This window comes from Gossypium hirsutum, chromosome D10 (assembly GCF_007990345.1).
Source record: "Gossypium hirsutum isolate 1008001.06 chromosome D10, Gossypium_hirsutum_v2.1, whole genome shotgun sequence".
Lineage (NCBI taxonomy): Eukaryota > Viridiplantae > Streptophyta > Magnoliopsida > Malvales > Malvaceae > Gossypium > Gossypium hirsutum.
In genome coordinates, this window is record NC_053446.1 from 38,423,677 (window position 1) to 38,443,543 (window position 19,867).

The 19,867-nt window shown below is 32.0% G+C and overlaps 1 protein-coding gene across 1 annotated transcript; it reads right to left on the bottom strand.

Annotated features, from left to right (window-relative positions):
- Positions 1-5,118: 5,118 nt before the first annotated feature.
- Positions 5,119-7,225, bottom strand: LOC107914870 (chlorophyllase-2). The gene is made up of 2 exons (XM_016843916.2): positions 6,791-7,225; positions 5,119-6,041 (listed from the first exon to the last, which is right to left on the bottom strand). Exons 1-2 carry the CDS (start codon positions 7,043-7,045, stop codon positions 5,349-5,351), a joined length of 948 nt encoding a protein of 315 aa, XP_016699405.2. The 5' UTR covers positions 7,046-7,225; the 3' UTR covers positions 5,119-5,348.
- Positions 7,226-19,867: the final 12,642 nt, after the last annotated feature.

Genomic DNA, 19,867 nt, shown 5'->3' on the forward strand with positions numbered 1-19,867 from the left:
GTCCCGTAATTCCCGCATGATAATCGTATTATGCACTTGCGTCGTACCATTTGGGATACGAAGGCTGTGGAGGCTTGACATGTAAAGGAGAAACAACATGCGCATCGAATAAACTTTGATACAGCTCATTGTACGACATTCGAATTGGCTTGAACTAGAGTTTTTCAGTACCTTGTTTCACACATGATTCTTGTCTTGATGAACCCTGCTGATTAGCAGTCGATTTCCTATACGTATTCACACTGTTCACCTCATTTCCTTTTTCTTTTGAGGCTTGCCTTCTATTATTTCCTCCATCATCAATCTTTCCGCTCCTTATGGTGCTTTCAATCATTTCACCATTCATGATTATGTAAGAAAATCTTTTTGTGGCACTCCCTAACATATGTGTGATGAATGGAGCTTTCAATGTATTTATGAATAGCATTGTCATTTCCCTTTCCAAGAACGGTGGCTGAACTTGGACGACAACCTCACCTCCCTCCACCTCTGTGCGTATTGCCTAAAACTTTCATCAAGCTTCTTTTCCATGTTTTGTAGAGTGATTCTATCAGGTACCATGTCAGTTACATGATTGTACTACTTAATGAATGCCTGTGCTAAATCTTTCCATGAATTAATCTTGGCACGACTCAATTGATTGTACCACTTGGACGCTGCCCCTGTGAGGCTATCCTGGAAACAATGTATCAGCAACTGGTCATTATTAACATACCCAGTCATCTGCCTACAAAACATAGTAATATGGGCTTCGGGACTATTAGTTCCATTATACTTCTCAAACTCAGGCATTTTGAATTTGTAAGGGAGTACTAAATTCGGAACCAAGCTTAATTCTTTAGCATCAATCCCATAGTAGCTCTCAGCACTTTCCATTGCTCTAAATTTCCCTTCTAGCCATTTATACTTTTCTTATAGCTGTTTTGGCAATTCATCCTTCATTTTCTCTTTTTTAGTTGTTTCGTCGAAGTCAGGGATAGCATGATTAACAAGGTTGTCTCCGGGGTTAGAGCCCAGCTTGAAAATTCATACAGCACCGGTCTGAAACTGCGGAGGCTTGATGGTGCCAGAAGATTTGCGTGGATATACCTCCACATGCTGAGGGGTAAAGCCTGGGGGATAAACAGGTCCCTCACTGTCTCCTTCTTCAACATTAAGCACAAAGCCCTTTCCTTTATCAATTCCTCCGGTCAACAACTGAGTTAATCGAGCCATCATACTCCCTTGAGATTCCATCATTTTGTCCATCATTTTTTGCTGAATTTTCTCAAGCTGTTCATTTATTTGTTGTTGAAGCTGATCCTCCATCTTCTTTTGGAACTATTCTAGCCTTTCCATCCTTTGGTCTATGTCATTAGTTTTTGATCGAGTACCATGGCGGTGTTTGGTAGGTTGGTTGGTTTCCAGATTAACTGAAATAAATTTACTCAATTAGACTCTTTCAATGCATATGATGTCATGTAATGCAAATGCATGAAATGAATGCCTAAAGAGACATTAATTCTAATTCAATTACATTTAGAAAACTTTTCTAAAAAACAAATCTCTTTACATAAAATGGATATTTATACGGCCCTGCCCTCATAGGCGAAGACATTCGACCCTCTTCTTCATTTGAGCGTTAAGATAAATCTCATTAACTCTTCAAAAGAGACGTCTCTTCCATCTCTTCTTTTCTTGATCCGGGCTACAAGTCATTTCTCACTCATCCTCGTGATGCTCATTGGCTTCTCTTTAAGAAAGTTCAGCGGCTCTCGAATAATCTTTGTTATCTTGAATCCTTGGGCAACGGAGCCATAGTCGTGTAGTCCTCCATTAAACTATCATCCTTCTCTTATAACGTTTTCTTGGACCATATTCGGACAACCATATTATCATCCACTTTATCAAGAAACTCATTTTCTTATGACAAGCTCTCTATTTAGAAACTGAACGTGAATCAACACCTCTCTTTTATGATGAAAATGCAATGCAATCGCAACATAAAAGAAAACAGGTTAGTACAAAGCTAAAGCAAGAATAAATAGAAAACCTATTCGGGTGACCACTAGGGGTTTGACATAGCTCTACCTAGGGCAAGTTCCTAAGGTTCATTATATAAGGTTCGATTTCTAGGGCAGAGGTACCCAAACCAGCAGATTCTTCGATCTTCACCCATTATAGGCTCATATAGATCAAGTTCGGTTTAGGGGAACACATTTTCCCTATGACTATACGGAGATGATAATCTCACGAAGGCATAGGTATCGATGTATTTCGAAAGCGATCCACTATCCTATACGGAGGTGAAAACCTCACGAAGGAATAGTTTCTCACTCCCACTTAAAAGGGTAAAATCATTCAACTCATGTAATGCATAATGCAAAGATCAATTAAGCAAGAAAATAATGAATGCAAAAGGATCTCATGAATTTTTTTTAAAAAAAATATTTTCTCGACCATAAGAAAAAAATTAATCAACTTTATGGCTCAACTCTCTTATTTTTTAAAAAGTCCCGAGTGGAGTCGGCAAGCTGTTGAAACCATTTCTATTTTGGAAAAAAAAACAAAAATTAGTTGTCCACTTTAAAAAAAAACAAAAATTGGGAGTCGCCGCCACCAATCTTTTATTGAGGTGTGATTGGATCACCTAAAAATAGCTTTGGTCTACGAGTTTTATAAAAATGGATTCGGGAGTCGGTTATGTACGAGGAAGGATTAACACCCTCGTAACGCCCAAAATTGGTACCTAGTTAATTAATTAGTGTCTTATTGTTGAAAATTTAAAAATATGATCCTTAATAAAAACTTAAAAAACGTTACTTATTAAGACTCTTATCATTTCGGAGAAAGAATATGTCACACCCAATGCGTTAGGGCAAGACATTCGAATTCCTCAAAAATGAATTAGTCCAAAACACTCGTGTAATAAAATTTAAAAGAATATTCATTTGTTTAAGATTTATAAAGAAATCGCGGCCCAATACGTTAGGGCACAATTTCTCAAAATCCTAAACTTGGAATATTTCTTTTGTTATTATTTTTTAAAAAAAAAAATTTGTCTCGAGAAATCAATACGTCACATCCAATACGTTAGGATACAGCATATTAAATTCCCGACAACAAGCTTTTCATTTTATTTTTTTTATTAATGAGCAATTCTCGATTGTTAAATTTAACGAAGAAAATTGGAACCCAATACGTTAGGGCTCAATTTCCTTGAAAATCCTAAATACGAGTATTATCTCAATTTTAAAAATTTTAAAATTGAGTAAAAAAATGATGTAATGCTACATTAAGTGTAAAATACAATAATAAATACAAAAATGGCATAGAAATAAACGAAATTAATGTACATAAAAAACAACGACATGTAAAGTATCAAATGAACAAAATATAAATGAAAACATAAATCAATAAGCAAATGAAGGAAATAAATAAAAAATATAAAGAGAAAAAGGTACAAAATATATACATGAAATTATAAAGAATAAAAGACATACACATGGGTTTACATATAAAATTTTGGACTACAGAATTTATAACAAAATATATATAATGCATTTATGAAAATAAAGAAATATATATAAATATACATATATATATTATAACATATGTGTTGAAAATATAAGTTTGTATTTAAGCAAATAAAAAACATAGACATGTGCGTGTATATATATATAAATATTCATTAGAAAAATATATAAATACATACATGTACATATATACAAAAGTAAAAAAAAATTGAAACTAAATATAAAAGTATATATATGTATATAAAAGTTAGGAAGTAAAATAAAAATAAAAACATATGTATAAAATATATATAAGCATACGTATACTATATATAAAACAATATATATATTACATAAAAACGATGCATGCGCATGAATATAAAAACAATAATAATAATAATAATAATGATACAAGATTAATGATGCCACATAATAGTATTAATAATATCAAAATAATTAATTTAATAATAAAAAAACTAAAATAACAAATAGAGGATTAAATAGCATCAATAATCAATGACCAGTGAATTTAAAACAAAGAGTATATAAAAAAAATATAAGGCCAAATAAAATGTAATCAAATTTGAAAATAATGAATTTGAAAATGAATAATAAAGGAAAAAAAGATTTGAAATCAACAATATACAAATCAATAAATAAATTATACACAAATCAACAAAATAAGAACGCAAGAGAGAGAGAAATTTGAGTAAATACTCTTAAGAATTATTATTACTCCCCACTTCCGTCCTTTACAATGAAGGGAGAGACATCTATTTATAGTTGAGCCTCCCCAAATCTAACGGTACAGATTAATTACATCAACGGCTAAGATTAAAAGGTATCTACAAATTAAATCTGTAAGATTACAAAATCATATCTTCTAAGATTGCATATCATATCTAAGATTACATATCATATCTAAGATTGCATATCCTTGAAGATTGTGTTTCCATATGCATCAAGCTTGTAGATTAACCTTTAACCTTTTCAAGTAATGGGCCATCCCGATCGGGCCAAATGATATAATTTTGGACTTTGTTTTATTATTTTGGGTTTATTATTTTTTATGAGCCCGTGCTAAATTGGCCTATTACATAGAAGATACTAACTAGAATTATTTTTTAATTACAATTTAATAAACTTATTCATATTTATTTCTAACTCTTTTAATATATATTTTTTAATTTTGTTCATTGATGAGGTGGTATGATGCGATTCATTAAGAGTTATGGACTGAAAGTGCATCAAATATTATCTCATTATAAATATTATTCACATTTTAATATCTAATTTAAAAAATAAATTCTAAGTTAACATCAACTTATATAGATCAATTTTAATTAATAAAATATATAATATTCACAATTCAAGTAGAATTATATATTATAGAGAAAGCTTATAACTATTCATTTTCTTATATTTTATTTATATTTTGGATTTAAATCTATAACATTATATTAATACAATATATTAAAGAATTAACTGTATTTCAATAAAAATTATTAAATTAAATTACCATATTTTATCGAAGTGGCATTACTAGTATATATACACTCTCATATTTAGTAGATATTAGAGTTTTGATGCCGGTAAACAAAAGAACTTAAACATCCAATAAACATACCCTTAATCATCTCAGCAACATGAAATTGACAACACTGCAGTTTCAGAGGCATCACAAATTGATGTTAGAAAGAAAAGATTGAGTTTTTGACCATATGTTGGTTGTCATCAAAGGGTAAGTAGCCTACATGGAAGATAAAAATCATGTTGGCACACCTCGTTTAAATCTTGATAAGCTTTCTAGAATGTTTAAATCCTGAAGCTTCCAATATACTTGCGTGTATCTATCTATCTATATAATCTTTGAACAAGAAATTCAATCGTTCTAAGCTCCACCGGTGCAGCTTCATGCCCATCTTTTATAGCAATCAAGTCTGTGTTATCTCCATTAAGATAAGCTTTCATGGAGGCAACAACAACTCCTCCAACAAACCTCCTCATGGGCTCCCTAGCCTCCCCATTTTTGCACAAACAATATGATGAACGTCCTCTGAACCCGTTAGTCTCATCATCCAACATGTCAAGATGACCATAGTCCTTGGCAACAATATGACAAGCCGGTTTTCGACATTCTTTGAAGAAATCTTCATGGTTAACTCCCTTGGGAGCGCAAGGAGGGAACAAAGGATTTCTTTTCACTTCACCAAGACCCGAACCGATTACCATCACTGCCATATCAAGATCGAATGAATGAGGAATGTAGGTGAGTACCGGAGGTGGCGTTTGTTTCCCTTTGTCCATTCCATCGACTGGGTCTATGCCTATTAAGGTTGAAAACTTTAATGTAGTCATTGTTTTCTGCAGAGCTAGGGCGAAAGCAACTTTGCCTCCTCGACTGTGGCCGGCAAGTGCAAGCTTGCTTAAGTTTGGCCGAACATATGGTGGAAGCAACCCTTGGAGTACCCCTTTGGATAACCAATTGGTGATTGCAGCTGTTGACTTAATCTCATCTGTTGTATCTGGTCCAGCCACGATGTACAACTGTTGAAATATCAATTAAGTAGCAACGGAAAGTCATTAGATTGTTGTTTTCGTGCCTGCTTTCTAATTGGCCTAGCAAAATAGACAGTAGATGACAAAAAAGCCTATATCGAATGAGAAGGGAAATAAAGCATCAGTTTTAGGATACACTTTTTTCCATTCAAGCAATTAAAATGATCAGAAACAATCTCAACAGTAAGAAAAACAAAATAATTAGCATGTTTGCGAATTAATCTGTTGGGGAATAGCTAGGAGACAAGGCGGAATCACATGAATTATCCCAGTGGCTCACATCTACCATCAGTCACAGTAATGTTGCTGCCACAATAAGACAGCTCAAGCTTTTCACACTAGCCTGGTTTTCCTTACTGGCTAAGTTAAAAGATCAAGGCGCTACCAACGCGTGATGATTTTCACACTAGCTTGTTTGACAATAGTTTGTAGCAACTTCAAAGGAATTTGACAAGGAAAAGTGATGGATCTTTAAAGCACAATCTCTATGTAGGGGGATGAAGGGCATATAAAATTTCTTTAACTTCCACCGTGGTCATCAGCCTCATGGCTGTCAAAGATTGAGGTACTTTCCCCAATTGCAGAAAAGGACTTGATTATCAGTAGGAAGACTAAAACAATCATAATTTTCTTCCAAAACAATGTGAATTGAAAGAAAATTTGCATCATGATAATTCTATCCTTAAGCACGGGCGTAAGGATTAAGGAAACAGATTAGCGTTTAGGCCTATATATACCTGAGGAGCAATAACAATGAAGCCATGGGAAGCAACATGCTGGAGAAGCTGAGAGTAGAAAGAGTTGTAAAGAAGGTAACCATGGAGGAAAATGAGTAATGGGAATTCTCCTGCTTCAGAAGGTGTGGCAATCAGAAGTGACTTTGGGGGTGGAACAGGCATTGAAGAAGTGGTAACTGACTCCACCTTCTGAAGCATAGTGGTGTAGCTTCCGAACCCAAAAACATTTGTAGCCAAAGAAGTGGGAGCAGACATGTCTTCCAATCTTTTTCTTCTTGTTCTAGTTCTGTTCTAATTCGGAGTTTGTTTCTTGCTGTTGCTTTATGGGGTTAACCAGATAAGGTTGTTGAGTTGTAAGACACCCTTCGCCCATTACCCTTTTATAGCCACGCCATTGGCCGATTCAGCAAGTACCATTAATTTGAAACGGTAATTATTCCTTAATTTTGTCTTTTGCATTCACATTATAATTTAAAAAATTAAAGTCTAAAAGTGCAAAAAAAACCCTCAAATTTAAAGAAAAAAATAATTAATTCTTTTTTTTTACTTATTGGATACTTAAACTTTTAACATGTATCAAAAAGGTCTTCAAACCTTTTAAAAGAAAAGCAATTAAGCTCCTACTTTTTTTGCACTAATTGGGTACTTAAACTTTCAAAATGCATCAAAAAAACCCTCAAACTTTTTCCAAAAAGGGGAAATAAGCCCATACTTTTATTAAAAATTAGAAAAAAATATATAAAAAATTAAAATCAATAAAAGCTACAAATGTTATTAAATTTTAAAGAAAAAATTCAAATATTAAAAATTTATTAGAAATTAGAAAAAAATATCAACATCGTAAAAACTATATAAAAATTTGTAAAATTTTATAAAAATCGTAAAAAATTATAAAATATATACAAATATAAAAAAAATTATAAAGTCGTAAGAAATACAAAATGTAAAGAAATATAAATTTTTTAAAAAACTTATAAAAATTGTCGTTCCAAAAGAAGCATTTTATAATTTTTCTATAACTTTTATTAGTTTTTATTTTTTTATCATTTTCCGCCACATGTCACACTGTATTGCGATACACGATGACTTTAATTGAAAAACAAATTAGGGGTCGTTAAATTTTTTTTATGATTTTTATAAAATTTTACAATTTTTATTTTTGCGCTTTTTTATAAAAAAAATTCTAATTTTTAATAATTTTTAAATTTTTATTAAAATTTAAAAATTTTTCTAAAATTTATTATTTTTTATTTTTCTATAATTTTTTTTTTCTAAATTTTAATAAGAGTAGGAGCTTAATTGTATTTTCGAAAATTTTGGAGGGTCTTTTTTATGCATTTTGAAAGTTTAAGTACCCAATTGAGTGAAAGAAAAAGTAGGGGCTTAATTGCTTTTTTTGAAGAAGTTTGAGGGCATTTTTTTATATATTTTGAAAGTTCAAGTGCTCAATTGAGTGTAAAAAAAAAACAAAGGGGCTTAATTTCTATTTTTGAAAAAATTTGAGAGCTTTTTACTACATTAAGCCAAAAATTAATATTGCAAAACAAAAAGATAGCAACATTGAGTTAAATATTAGAGGCACATAGGCAATTTTAACATGTTTACGTTATAAACATTAAATAATATATTATTTTGGGTAAATTATAGAATTAGTCACTCAACTATTAACGTGTTTCTGTTCTGGTTACCTAGCTATAAAAATTTTCAATTTAATCACTAATGTTTTACATCATTTCTATTTCAGTCACTCACGTTTTAGATTGTTTCTGTTTTGGTCACTCTCTGTTAAATGGTTAACATAAGTAATGATGTGGCCTTTTTCTAACTAGTATAATAACAAATTTAGTCCTCAATACTTACACATTCTATCAATTTGATCCTCAAACACATATAATTGAATTAAATTATATATTATGAAAAATTACAAAGTACAAAATATAAATTATAAATAATATTATATGTGTTTATATTTAATTATAATTATAAGGCTCAAATATGCATTTAGCCCCCCGAACTTGACACATTCTCCTAAATTGGTACTTATGATTTTTTTATCCCAAGTTAGTACCTGACATTTTATCTCGTCAAGGTTTTGGTAGTTTCTTTTAATAGCATTAAATATAGGACACATGACACTTTAGGTTTTTGACACGTGACATTGGTGATATCATAATTTATTTTTTATAAAAGTATTTAAAATTTTAGAAAGAAAATATATAAAAATTTTATAAAATTTGTAAAATATAAAAGAATTTATAAATAATCAAAATATATGTATATACAAAATTAAAATATTGCAAAAAAATTCTAAAATTCAAGTTACAAAAATCGAAAACTGAGAAAATTGACATAATTTTCTAAATAAATTGCAAACAAATTGGATGAAGATAAGTTCTACCCGTAATTTTATGATTAAAGATAGGTCCAAATTATTACATAATTCTTCAAGTTGACAAGAATGAAAAAGATGATTATTTGATGTTTATTTTTAGTTCTTTTCTTTTTGTATTCTTCGGAGAATGTGGTTTGTAAATGCGATCAAATGCTAATGGATTTTTTGTGCTTCATTTATCAAATACAAACAAGATTCTTTAAACTCTACTCTTGATTTGTTATTTATGTTTATTCTTATATTCAACTTTATTGTGTTCATGAGATCCATAAGGAATTAATCCTCTTATGGGGGATTAGTGAGTAGAGGTGTGATTAACTAATTACTATGTAGGGTTCTCTTAACGAATCAGTTATTTGGGAGAGGAAGAACTGAAACCCTAGGCTTAACGACCTTAGGAAGTTATTTAGGTGGGAATTAACCAAAAACTGGAATGACCTATTAGTGAACACAGTCGTTATCAAGTAATAAGTAAGTATCGAGTTATTGTCTCCACAGGGATTGTACTTGTGCTAAGTCACTTAATTTGTAAAATTATATTAACAATTTGGTAAATAAAAACACAATATAGTTGAGAAGTGTTGATTAAAATATATTAAACTAAATGCAATGATCCCTAATGCAAATTATCCTAAGTATGCAACTATATGAATGAAACAGATTTTAGTAAAATTAAACACAATTTGCAACAATTATAACATAAATAAACTAGGACAATTACTTTAATTAAACTCAATTTATTATCAACATGCTTAATAACATTCGGAAAAATATTTCATGGCAACTCGATATTTCATGAGTTTGGAAACCACATTAGGTCTTTTCGGAATCCTTTACTTAGTAAATACGCATTTTACTAATCCTTATTTACTAAGGGTTTATTAGCATTCGTGTGAGGTAACAAGGACGTGTTTTAGGTTTGAAACAATTTAATCACACAAATCTAAAAACTATGCAGATAACAGAGCTTGGTCAGAGTTGTTATGCAACCTCTAATTTAATCGGGTCAGGATCTAAATTGAACATGCACATTTCAATTATGTGTCCATTAGCTGTCGTCTGGTCAGGATTGCTCAGCTAATTCAGGTGCATTTCAATCACGTATGAACGAAATATAGACTTGATTTTAATTGAAAACATGATTGGTTGAGACACAAATATTATAAGCATGAATCAAATAAATATTATTTAATCAAAGCAATCATCCTAGCTTAAATAAAATTAAGCTAACATTTTTGTAAACAAGAACAAAAAACACATAGCAAACATCTTTATATTAAATTAAAGAAAAGGAAGATTAAACCCAATTCAGAGTGGTTGTCACCCAAGACTCTGACTGACGAGGCTCATTCGTTCCTTTACTTTGCTACTTTGCTGATAGCTCCCTAAGGTGGCAGACCAAGGGTTCTTTAAGAGGCTTAATTGCTAAAATCTCTATGAAGAGGTGATGCTAGGCATGGGAATGGAAAAGGCTAAGAGAATTTGTAGAAAAGAGAGAATGATGAATGATGAATGATGAGAACGACTGAGGAATGATTGAAGGATGCTTGAGGGATGATGAATGAAGGAATGAGAGGGTCTTATTTATAGGTGAGGAGAGGGGGATAGTTTGCTAAAAATAGTGGCTGTTAACCTCTTCAAATCTCCTCAAATTGTGGTCAACCATGCTTAGTGGCTTTTGACTTAATTTTTTTGCTTGATTTTTAAGCAATTTTGGATGTCACACAACTCAAGACTAAGATACGATCAATTGTAAATCTTCGGGTAAATCTCTAATTTCTTCAACACTGCAAGGACTTTGTGTAATTAAACCAAAGAATGGTTTAAATGGACAACCATGTGTAGCTGAATATTGGGTTGACTTGGTCTCCAATTTGGATGGTTTTGTAATCCAGCAAAGCTATCAGACCTATCCAGAACAAATCAACAAGTTAGAGGACCAAAGAATAAAATTTATCTAATTTAATTAATTAATTAAAACCCAAATTATTAATGAAATATTTTAAAATGAATTATTAAATATAATTTTATATTTTATTATTTAATTTAATCATGCATGACCCACTTTATGTCTTAAAAATGTAATATATTCAAATTAATATAAAATAAGTCATTTATTACATGAAAACTATATAATAAAACATAAAATCACATTTTAATAATTTCTATATCCTAATTTCATATTTTCACATATTTTATTAATTTATTGAACAATTACTTAGTTTTAACAACAAATTTAAGTAAAAAAGGTGATAAATTACATAGGAAAAATCCTATATATTTTTTTGTTTACACGCCCCAAAACTTAAATAATTGCTTGTCCTGAGTAATGTTTATGCACAACAAAAGGTATTACTAAGGCAAAATTGCTAACTGTGTAAGCAGCATCAATCTTTGTCCCATAATCATGCATTAATAACTTCATGCTTATCGATCTTCTTTATTAACAAGTAATTCATATGCAAACATTCCTTAAGATTATACTAAGCTTCAAAATATGCCAACATGAATCATAGTTTGCATGTATGTCCCAGCCATAGATAACATTCTTCATTCAACATAATTTCCTATCAATCAAGCAAACAATCACAATGCTTATTATGATCTTCATATGTTGAACTTAGGACTTCCTCTCGACTAAGTTAGGTGACATAATCATCAAATCAATAGGTCTTTTATAAGGTTGTAATGGGGCTCAGTTAAAGGTAGGGATTTTAAGAGATGAGACATTTTGGTTTTAAAAATCTTAACCTTTAACTTTGTATTGGTTTTCTTGTAATACAACCTTTTTCTTTAAGTGAACCTTTGAAACACCCCCAAACTTATTTTTAACTCAAGCTCATACATTTTTCCTTTTTGAAGATTGAGCGAACTTTCCTTCGCTCTTTTTTTTTAAGCATGAGCACATAAATATTTATGAAAATTTCCTCAAATGTTGATTCCCAAGAAAATTTTAGTTAAGATAGGTGCACAAAATTAGGATAATTTTAAAAAGATGGTAACTGGCTTATAATGTAGGTTCATTGCAAGAACAGGCCTTTAAACTCAAAATTACAGTTTCAAGGGTCTAATATCATAGGGTTGGCTTGAAAAGGCTCAAACAGTCCAAAGAAATAGTGCCTATATCATTTTAGATTTTTATGTCCCCTAGGATTTCGCCCCCAGAAAGTTACTAAGTCAATTCTAAAGATATAAACCTTCATGCATGTCTAATCTCAAAATAAACTAAGTTTTCATGGCTAACATTACTAAAGCTAAGATCATACAAGCATTCCATTCTTCATGATAACATACTTTCACTTAGATAAAATCATCATTCATACTTGCATACAAACTATCCTAAACATTCATTTATTAAAACATACGTATGAAAGAAATAATTGAATCATACTTGAAAAAAAATTAAAAGTGTTTGAACAATTTATTTGCCTTACCCCCTTTAAAAAGAAACAATGTCCTCATTGCAAGAACAAAGTAATGAATGAAAACTGAACACCAGGTAGGGTTGTAAAGAAAGAGAGATGAGTCATTAAGACTACTTAAATACCAAGTCTTCCCTAATAACCCAATCCTAGACATGTTCATTCCCATTACCACATCACTTAGTCTTAATCTTTCTAAAGAAGTGTTAAGTTTGTTCATGCTTGCTATGTTTTATTCTGCAAAAATTAAATCCTAATTACGAAAAAAAATAAATTCCTAAAGACCTAAAAATAATTAAATAAATAACAGGACAAGAATCCCCCTTTTTATTTTTCTGACTTATTCCCCTTGTCTTCTTTAGCTCCATCTCCGTTTGCATCGTCAATATCTTCCGTCCATGTCTCAAAGATAGCATCTGGGAACTCAGGAACAAAAGTATTAGAGGTATTCTTAAAAGTATTTCGAATTGAGTCATCTCTAATTTTTGCATATTTCCAGTAAATTTGTTGTTGATTGTGCATAAACTTGCACATATCCATCAAAATTGACAACTCCGATTTCCTTGAAGTACTTGCGCAAGTCGACATGGGAGTTGTATATTCAGGTTCAACACTTAGCTTGACTGTTTCTTCTAGCTCAACCCTTGGTTTAGGAATGTTTGGTTCCTTATCAGATTCTTCCTCTTTAGTGTTTGTGATTGAATTAGCTTCAGTTTCAGTTCCATCTGTTGACTCATCTGTATCCGACTTAGTTGGCTCTTCTTGCTCTCCTTGATTCAGTTCATGCACCCTCTCTACTAATCTTTCAAGATCATAATTTGTAATGCATCCTTGAACATATCGCCCCTTCAGATTTGCTTGTGTTTTAACACGGGCCTTTAAGCAAAGTGAAGTGATTAATGATGGGAAATAAGCACTTCTTGCCTTCTTTTTAGCACAATCGTGAATCTCCTTGAGGATAATTTTCCCAACATTAATGGGCTTTTCTGTCAAAATTGCATATAACAAAAGCATTCGTTCCATCGAGATGGTGGAACTATGTGAGGTAGGCATAAAACTGTAGCGAACGAAATAAAACCATACCTTTGCTACTCGTTTTAAGTATTCTCTTCAACAAGAATGGCTCCCATGCTTTCTTATAATCCATTGGGATCTCGGATTTGTCACAACATCAAGCTCTTGTTGAAGAAAATCCCAATTGATATTGTTCATCATAGGGTAGTACTCATCTTCTTAAACACCAAGTAAATTAAACAAATCATTGATGGACTTAGAAGTAAGAGGCACCTTTTTCTTTTGAACGATGACTTCAGTAGCATCTTACATAGTCAAACTAGCATAGACTTCTCGAACTAGTTCATCATCAAGAAGTGAACGAGCATCACAAAATTGTTCCCACTTGAGATCATTGATTTTATTTCTAATCGGTATAGGAACAACCATCAAATCATTACTCTTCAAGTCAAAATCTTTTTTCAGCATCATAGGTTGATGCTTGAAGATTGAATCAAATCTCTCTTTCACTTCTTCACCGATCAAAATTGGGTTTAAAGGAGTAGTCTTTGAAGATCTGGTTCTTTTGTGAGACATGGTATCTTTTTCCAAAAATTCGGCAAAGTTTCTACAAAAAAGAGAAAAGAGAAATTGGCAAAGTGGGTAGAACTTGCTACGGCAAAAATCTTGCAACGACAAAAGGGAATTTCGGTAAAAAGGGAAGAGAACTAGGGAATTTCGGGTTCGGCATTTTTCATTGACTCTTAGCCTTAGGTTTTCACTTGTTCTTGATTTTATTGTTTCTTTATGCATTATAATAGTTTATTGTTTCTTTTGTTAGTAGGTTAAAGCATGTTGCACATTGCTTCCTCAGTGCAACTTAATTCTTTGGTGTCTAGCCGATTTTGGACTCCTAGTGCTACTAGGTTTGCTTTGTTAGTTTAATTCTAATACATTCTGATTAATTGATATAAACAATTTTAAAAGACTTAAAAGATTAATTCTTACCTCATTGAGATTTTTAATTTTATTTTTGAGGCATAATAGTGAGGTTTGCTTAATTTTTCTTTTCTTAAGTATTGTGTTCTTTTCAGGCTTTCATAATGATTCCTGATACTATGATTGGGAAGTTGCAAAGGGGTCAAGAGGTTCAAAATGCTTGAGATCAGAAATATGACACTATTCTAGACACGATCAGCAAAAATTTAGAATGTTTAAGTACCAAAATTGAGTGTCAAAATCGTAATTAGGGAAATATGGTTGATCAACCTTATCTCCGTGCAAATAATGCTCGATGTGTCTCTCATGAAAATGATGAGACTTTGGTTAATAATGACCGTGGGCAACATTTTTTTTAGCTAAATCAAGGTTCTCATTCTAGAATTTCATGGAAAGAATGATCAAGAGGCTTATTATGATGGAAAAGGTGATCACAAATTAGTTTTTCAATTCAATGGGAGATGACCAAATGAAAGGAGGAATACGATTAAGCTATCACCTTTTGTGTAGTGTTATTGGTGTAGTTCAAAAGATCATAAGGGTTTCCAATGCGCAATTAAATATCCAAATAGAGAGAATATGATTGAGCTATCATTTTTTGTGCAATGTTATTGGTGTAGTTCAAAATATCATAAGGGTTTCCAATGTCCAATTATATATCCAACTAGAAAAGAAAGTATGACTTCGTACCTTTTGTTGACTCTTACACTAGTGGAAAAGATATTTATGATGATGAAATTTGTGAACCAGAAAAAGATGGTTGTGAGAATTTTTTCCTCAAATCTATTGAGTTAGATGAGATAGAAACGTCATGTTCTCCTACTAAGATGTATTGTACTTAATTGAATGTTCATAATACTTGTGAGGGGGATATGGCAAGTGAGGAAGAATCATGTGAAAAGACCAAGAGAATAGAGACCTTGGGTGACAAAAGTCTACTTGATAGTCTAAATTTGGTGAGTGAAAATCCATATGAGGTAAAATTGGAGAGTTCTTAAGTGGAAAAAGAATATGAAAAGTAAGAAAATACCTATACAAAAGTGATGACTGATTATGTTTTAACTAACCCTAACTCTAATTTGTTTAATGGTGTTTCTTTATTACAGGACTTCAAGGATCCATTGACAGACTTCCAATTATATTACTGTACCATCAATAGATGATTTTACTTATGGGAGATTGGTAAGTTGAACATTGATAATTCTCTACAAGTGCTAGAAGGTAACAAAAGTAAAGATACATCGAAAATTGAAATATGTAGGCATACCTTCAATGTTTTTGATAAGTATGCTACTGAATTTATTTTTCCTTACGACATGCTTTCTCATTGGTCAAGTTTCAATAAATAATGATCTGAAAGTTCAATTGATTTTATAGGTTTATCTAGGTATGTAAAGGTTACTTTTGTTGCATTCTATAGGTTTATTAAAAAGCTTTATGCATTTGATCTTGCAACAAAATTTTCTACCTTAGACTTTAACTATGAATTTTAACAGAATAATATTAAACTACTTGGTTTTTATAATTATGTGAAATTCTTGACTTGTCGTTGGATATTCTTATGGATGACCATGTATATGCAAAGAAAGTTATAGGTTATTTTTTACTTGAACACTCATGTGCTTAATATTTCTTTATTTAGTGTTGATGGTTTGTTTTTGAAGGAGAGATACTTGATCCATGCTGATTTGGGAGATCAAAATCATATCTTTGATCTTGGAGATAATTTTGGTGCACAAGAAAGCTTAGGTAAGTAGTTTTTTTTCATTTTATTGGTATTTATTCTAATCCCTTTTCTTTTGTGCAGCTAAAGATTCGAGGGCAAATTTTCTTGAGGAAGGGAGAAATGATGTGAGTCTCAAGGCCCAATTTTAGACCCATGGATGTGATGGGCTCACACTACCTCAAGGCCCAAAAACAATGTCAAAGGCCAAGAAAATCAAACCCAGATTCGATCAAAGATAAAATTTGAGGAAGAATCTTTTCGAGGAAAGGGGGAATGATACATGCATGGATAGGGTGAAATTTATTAAATTTCAGTTACCAAAGCTATCGATCTTTAAATTTGGGAGATTAGTAGAATTGTGATAACTTTTTGGATAGGATCCAGACATTTTTGGGTTGAGATGTCTGCATGGAGTTCAAAGATGTATCTCTTAGCTTCGAAACACACTTTGAATCACTTAATTTTGAGTTCAAGAGCTCAAGTTATGACCATTTTAGTGAAGACTATATGAGTAGAATTTCTGGACATGATTATGACAGGAATTACGAGTTTTAGGCTTTTAATTCGAGTTTAAATCATATTAGGTTTGGGTTTTGGGCTTAATTTTTATTATATATGTATCCAATATTGTGTTTATCAACTCTTATTATTTTATTATTATAAGTTTTTTATAATTATTAAGTATTTTAAGTTATTTAAGAGGTTCATGTCAACAAGAAAGTTTAGTTGAAAACTACTTCTTGTTTAAGTTAACTAGATTTCTAGTATACTTAAATGTTTTATTTAGATTTATTTAGCTAGCATATATGAAGGCATTTGCATTGTCGAAACCATATTTATATTTGAAAATGGGAATCGACTTTGAAAATGGAGTCGCCACCAATCTTTTATTGAGGTGTGATCGGACCACCTTCAAAATGATTTTAGGTCTACGAATTTTGAGAAAACAAGTTCGGGAGTCGGTTACGCACGAGGAAGGGTTAGCACCCTCGTAACGCCCAAAATTGGCACCGAATTGATTGTTTAATGTCTTAGTGTCGAAACTTAAAAATATTTTTAAATACGATCCCATGAAATGAAAGCTTAAATAATCGAGTTGGATGGTAAGACATACTCATTTCAAAGAAATAAATTTGTTACACTCAGTAAGTTAGGGTGCAACAGTTTGATCTTCGAAATTAAATTTATTTTATTTTTTTAATCTTAAAATTCATGCATTCGAGAACGATATTTGGTTATTTGGGTCAGACGAGAAACCAGAATCCAGTAAGTTAGCGTTCAGTTTCTCGAAATTCCTAAACGCCAAATATTGCCTTTATTTAAAAATCCCTAATTCGAAGTAGCAAAATGTCATATCCAGTGAGTTAGGATCTGACCTTTTGAAATCCCGATAAATTTTATTTAGAATTTGCATGGTTTTAACAAAAGAAATACTTGGCTATCTAAATTCATCAAAAAGAATTGAAGCCCAGTAAGTTAGGGCACAATCCTCTCGAGAATTATGAACACCAAGCATTTTTTTTTAAAGTTACGAAATAGAATGATTGTAGTGCTTTAGTAAAACATAATTTTTACAAATGAAACATGATTTAATGGCCAAGCCATACATATAGGAGTACAAAAGTGTTTCAAAAGTTTCAAGCATCTTACCTTTATAAGCAGAAGAAGAAGGGTCAATTTTACCTTTTCCATTTAATACAAACCTTCGCTCATCGGGGGCATAGTGTAGTCGAAGCTCTGTTGTTGAGTTAACCTTTGTCAAATGGAACTCAAACTTCATGTACAACCACCTAAACTGTTTAAGGCATGAATATAAATTGAAAACAAATTTGGCAAATTTCGTTACCTTATTCACCAAAACAGATTTGCACAAATTCGCGGATTTTATACAAGGCAAATTAAGAGAATAACAACTCACGCTTCCTTTCGTAATGACTTTATCAACCACAATCGAAGAATAACAATTAATCGGATCAAAATGAGGGGATCTTTTAAGAATTAAGTCACCAAAAGTTTTATCAATAATTTCAAATCTGCAAGGGACTCGGTTGATAAAATTTCCTTACCTCGCTTACCTTCGGGCTCATGTAGTGTGATTTCATCTTTGCCTATGTTGATCGTATGAAAGCGTCTTTCATCGGAAAGGTATTGAAGTTGGAAGTTATCTTTCATATGTGGCCAATGGAAGTGTTCTATCCCACGCAAAGGTGGTAAACCCTTAGGGGTCTCACTAAAAACATCCTCATAATCCTGCGAAAAACATTGAAACACACTAGGCAAATTTTCATTAATGTTAGATAGAGATAAATAATTTTGCCTAAACCTCACAAGGATACAAGGCTATTCATTGAATAGGTCTCTCCGCACATCTTTTTTTGTTGCAATTAAATTTTTCACTCTATTTTTACCACTTGCGGATTCACTAACCTTTGGGCCATTTAAATATTGACTTTTTTCACTACTAGCCTCTTTTCTCTCTGTCTTTTTTATTTGTCCTTTCTCCCTCACCCCCTCACAAAATTTCATCATTTTTAATTGATCTTTATATACATCACTGGGATTTAAAGGAGCAAGAGTGAGTTTTCGGCCTTTAAACACAATAGAGTATCTATTAAGCTTACCTTGGTGTGTAACATCATGATCAAATTGCCAAGGCCGTCCAAAGAGCAAGTGTACCGCATGCATTGGGACCACATCACACCATACCTCATCCTCGTAATTCCCAAGCTTAAAAGTGATCACTATTTTGTAACTTTAACTTTCGAGCATTCATTAAGCAACTGAAGGTGATACGGATTAGGGTGCTCGATACAAGGTAACTTTAAAGAATCCACCAAGTAACTGCTAACTACATTCGAACAACTCCTACTATCAATAATAAGTGAACATAAGTTATCTTTTATAAAACATCTAGAATGGAAAATATTGGTCCTTTGGTGATCAAAATCATCTCCCATTTAGATGTTAAGGGTGCGGTGGACTACCATCTTATTTTTTTTCTTTTGTTTTGAAATACCTGCAAAACAAACACTCAACACTCAAAAAAATTAACAAACCTCGCCGTTAGTCATGTGACAGCCCAAAATTGACCCTAGTCGGGAAGTGGTTTCGGGACCGCTAAATCGAGTCACCGAAATGTTCGAATGTGATATTTATTGTCTAGAATATGTAATTATGAATGTGTGAAAATTTCAATCTTCGATTTAGTCGATTGCATGTGAGTTTTAGTAAATAGGACTTATGTGAGAAAATTTTGAAATGTGATAGGTCAAAGCATAAGGACCTATTAGTGCATGTTGAAAAAGGGGGGACTTGCATGTCAATTTCCCCCCTCTATTAGTAGTGGCCGGCCATGACAAGTATGGTAGACCAAGTGTGATGGGCAAGACATGTCATAGACATGTTGTGTTAGTGCATCATGGGTGGAAACAATAAAATAATGAGCATGGTAATTAAATAATGAAAGGGAGGAGTGATGAAAAAAAAGAATGGTCTCATCCATGCCCCCCCATTGCCGTGAGTAAAAGAAAAGAAAAGAAAATTTT

What these genes read in the sequence shown, in the direction of transcription:
- LOC107914870 (XM_016843916.2), bottom strand. Translation starts at nt 7,045, where the DNA reads ATGTCTGCTCCCACTTCTTTGGCTACAAATGTTTTTGGGTTCGGAAGC. An exon ending in TCATTGTTATTGCTCCTCAG is followed by an intron (nt 6,042 to 6,790) that starts GTATATATAGGC and finishes ATATTTCAACAG; the next exon opens with TTGTACATCGTGGCTGGACC.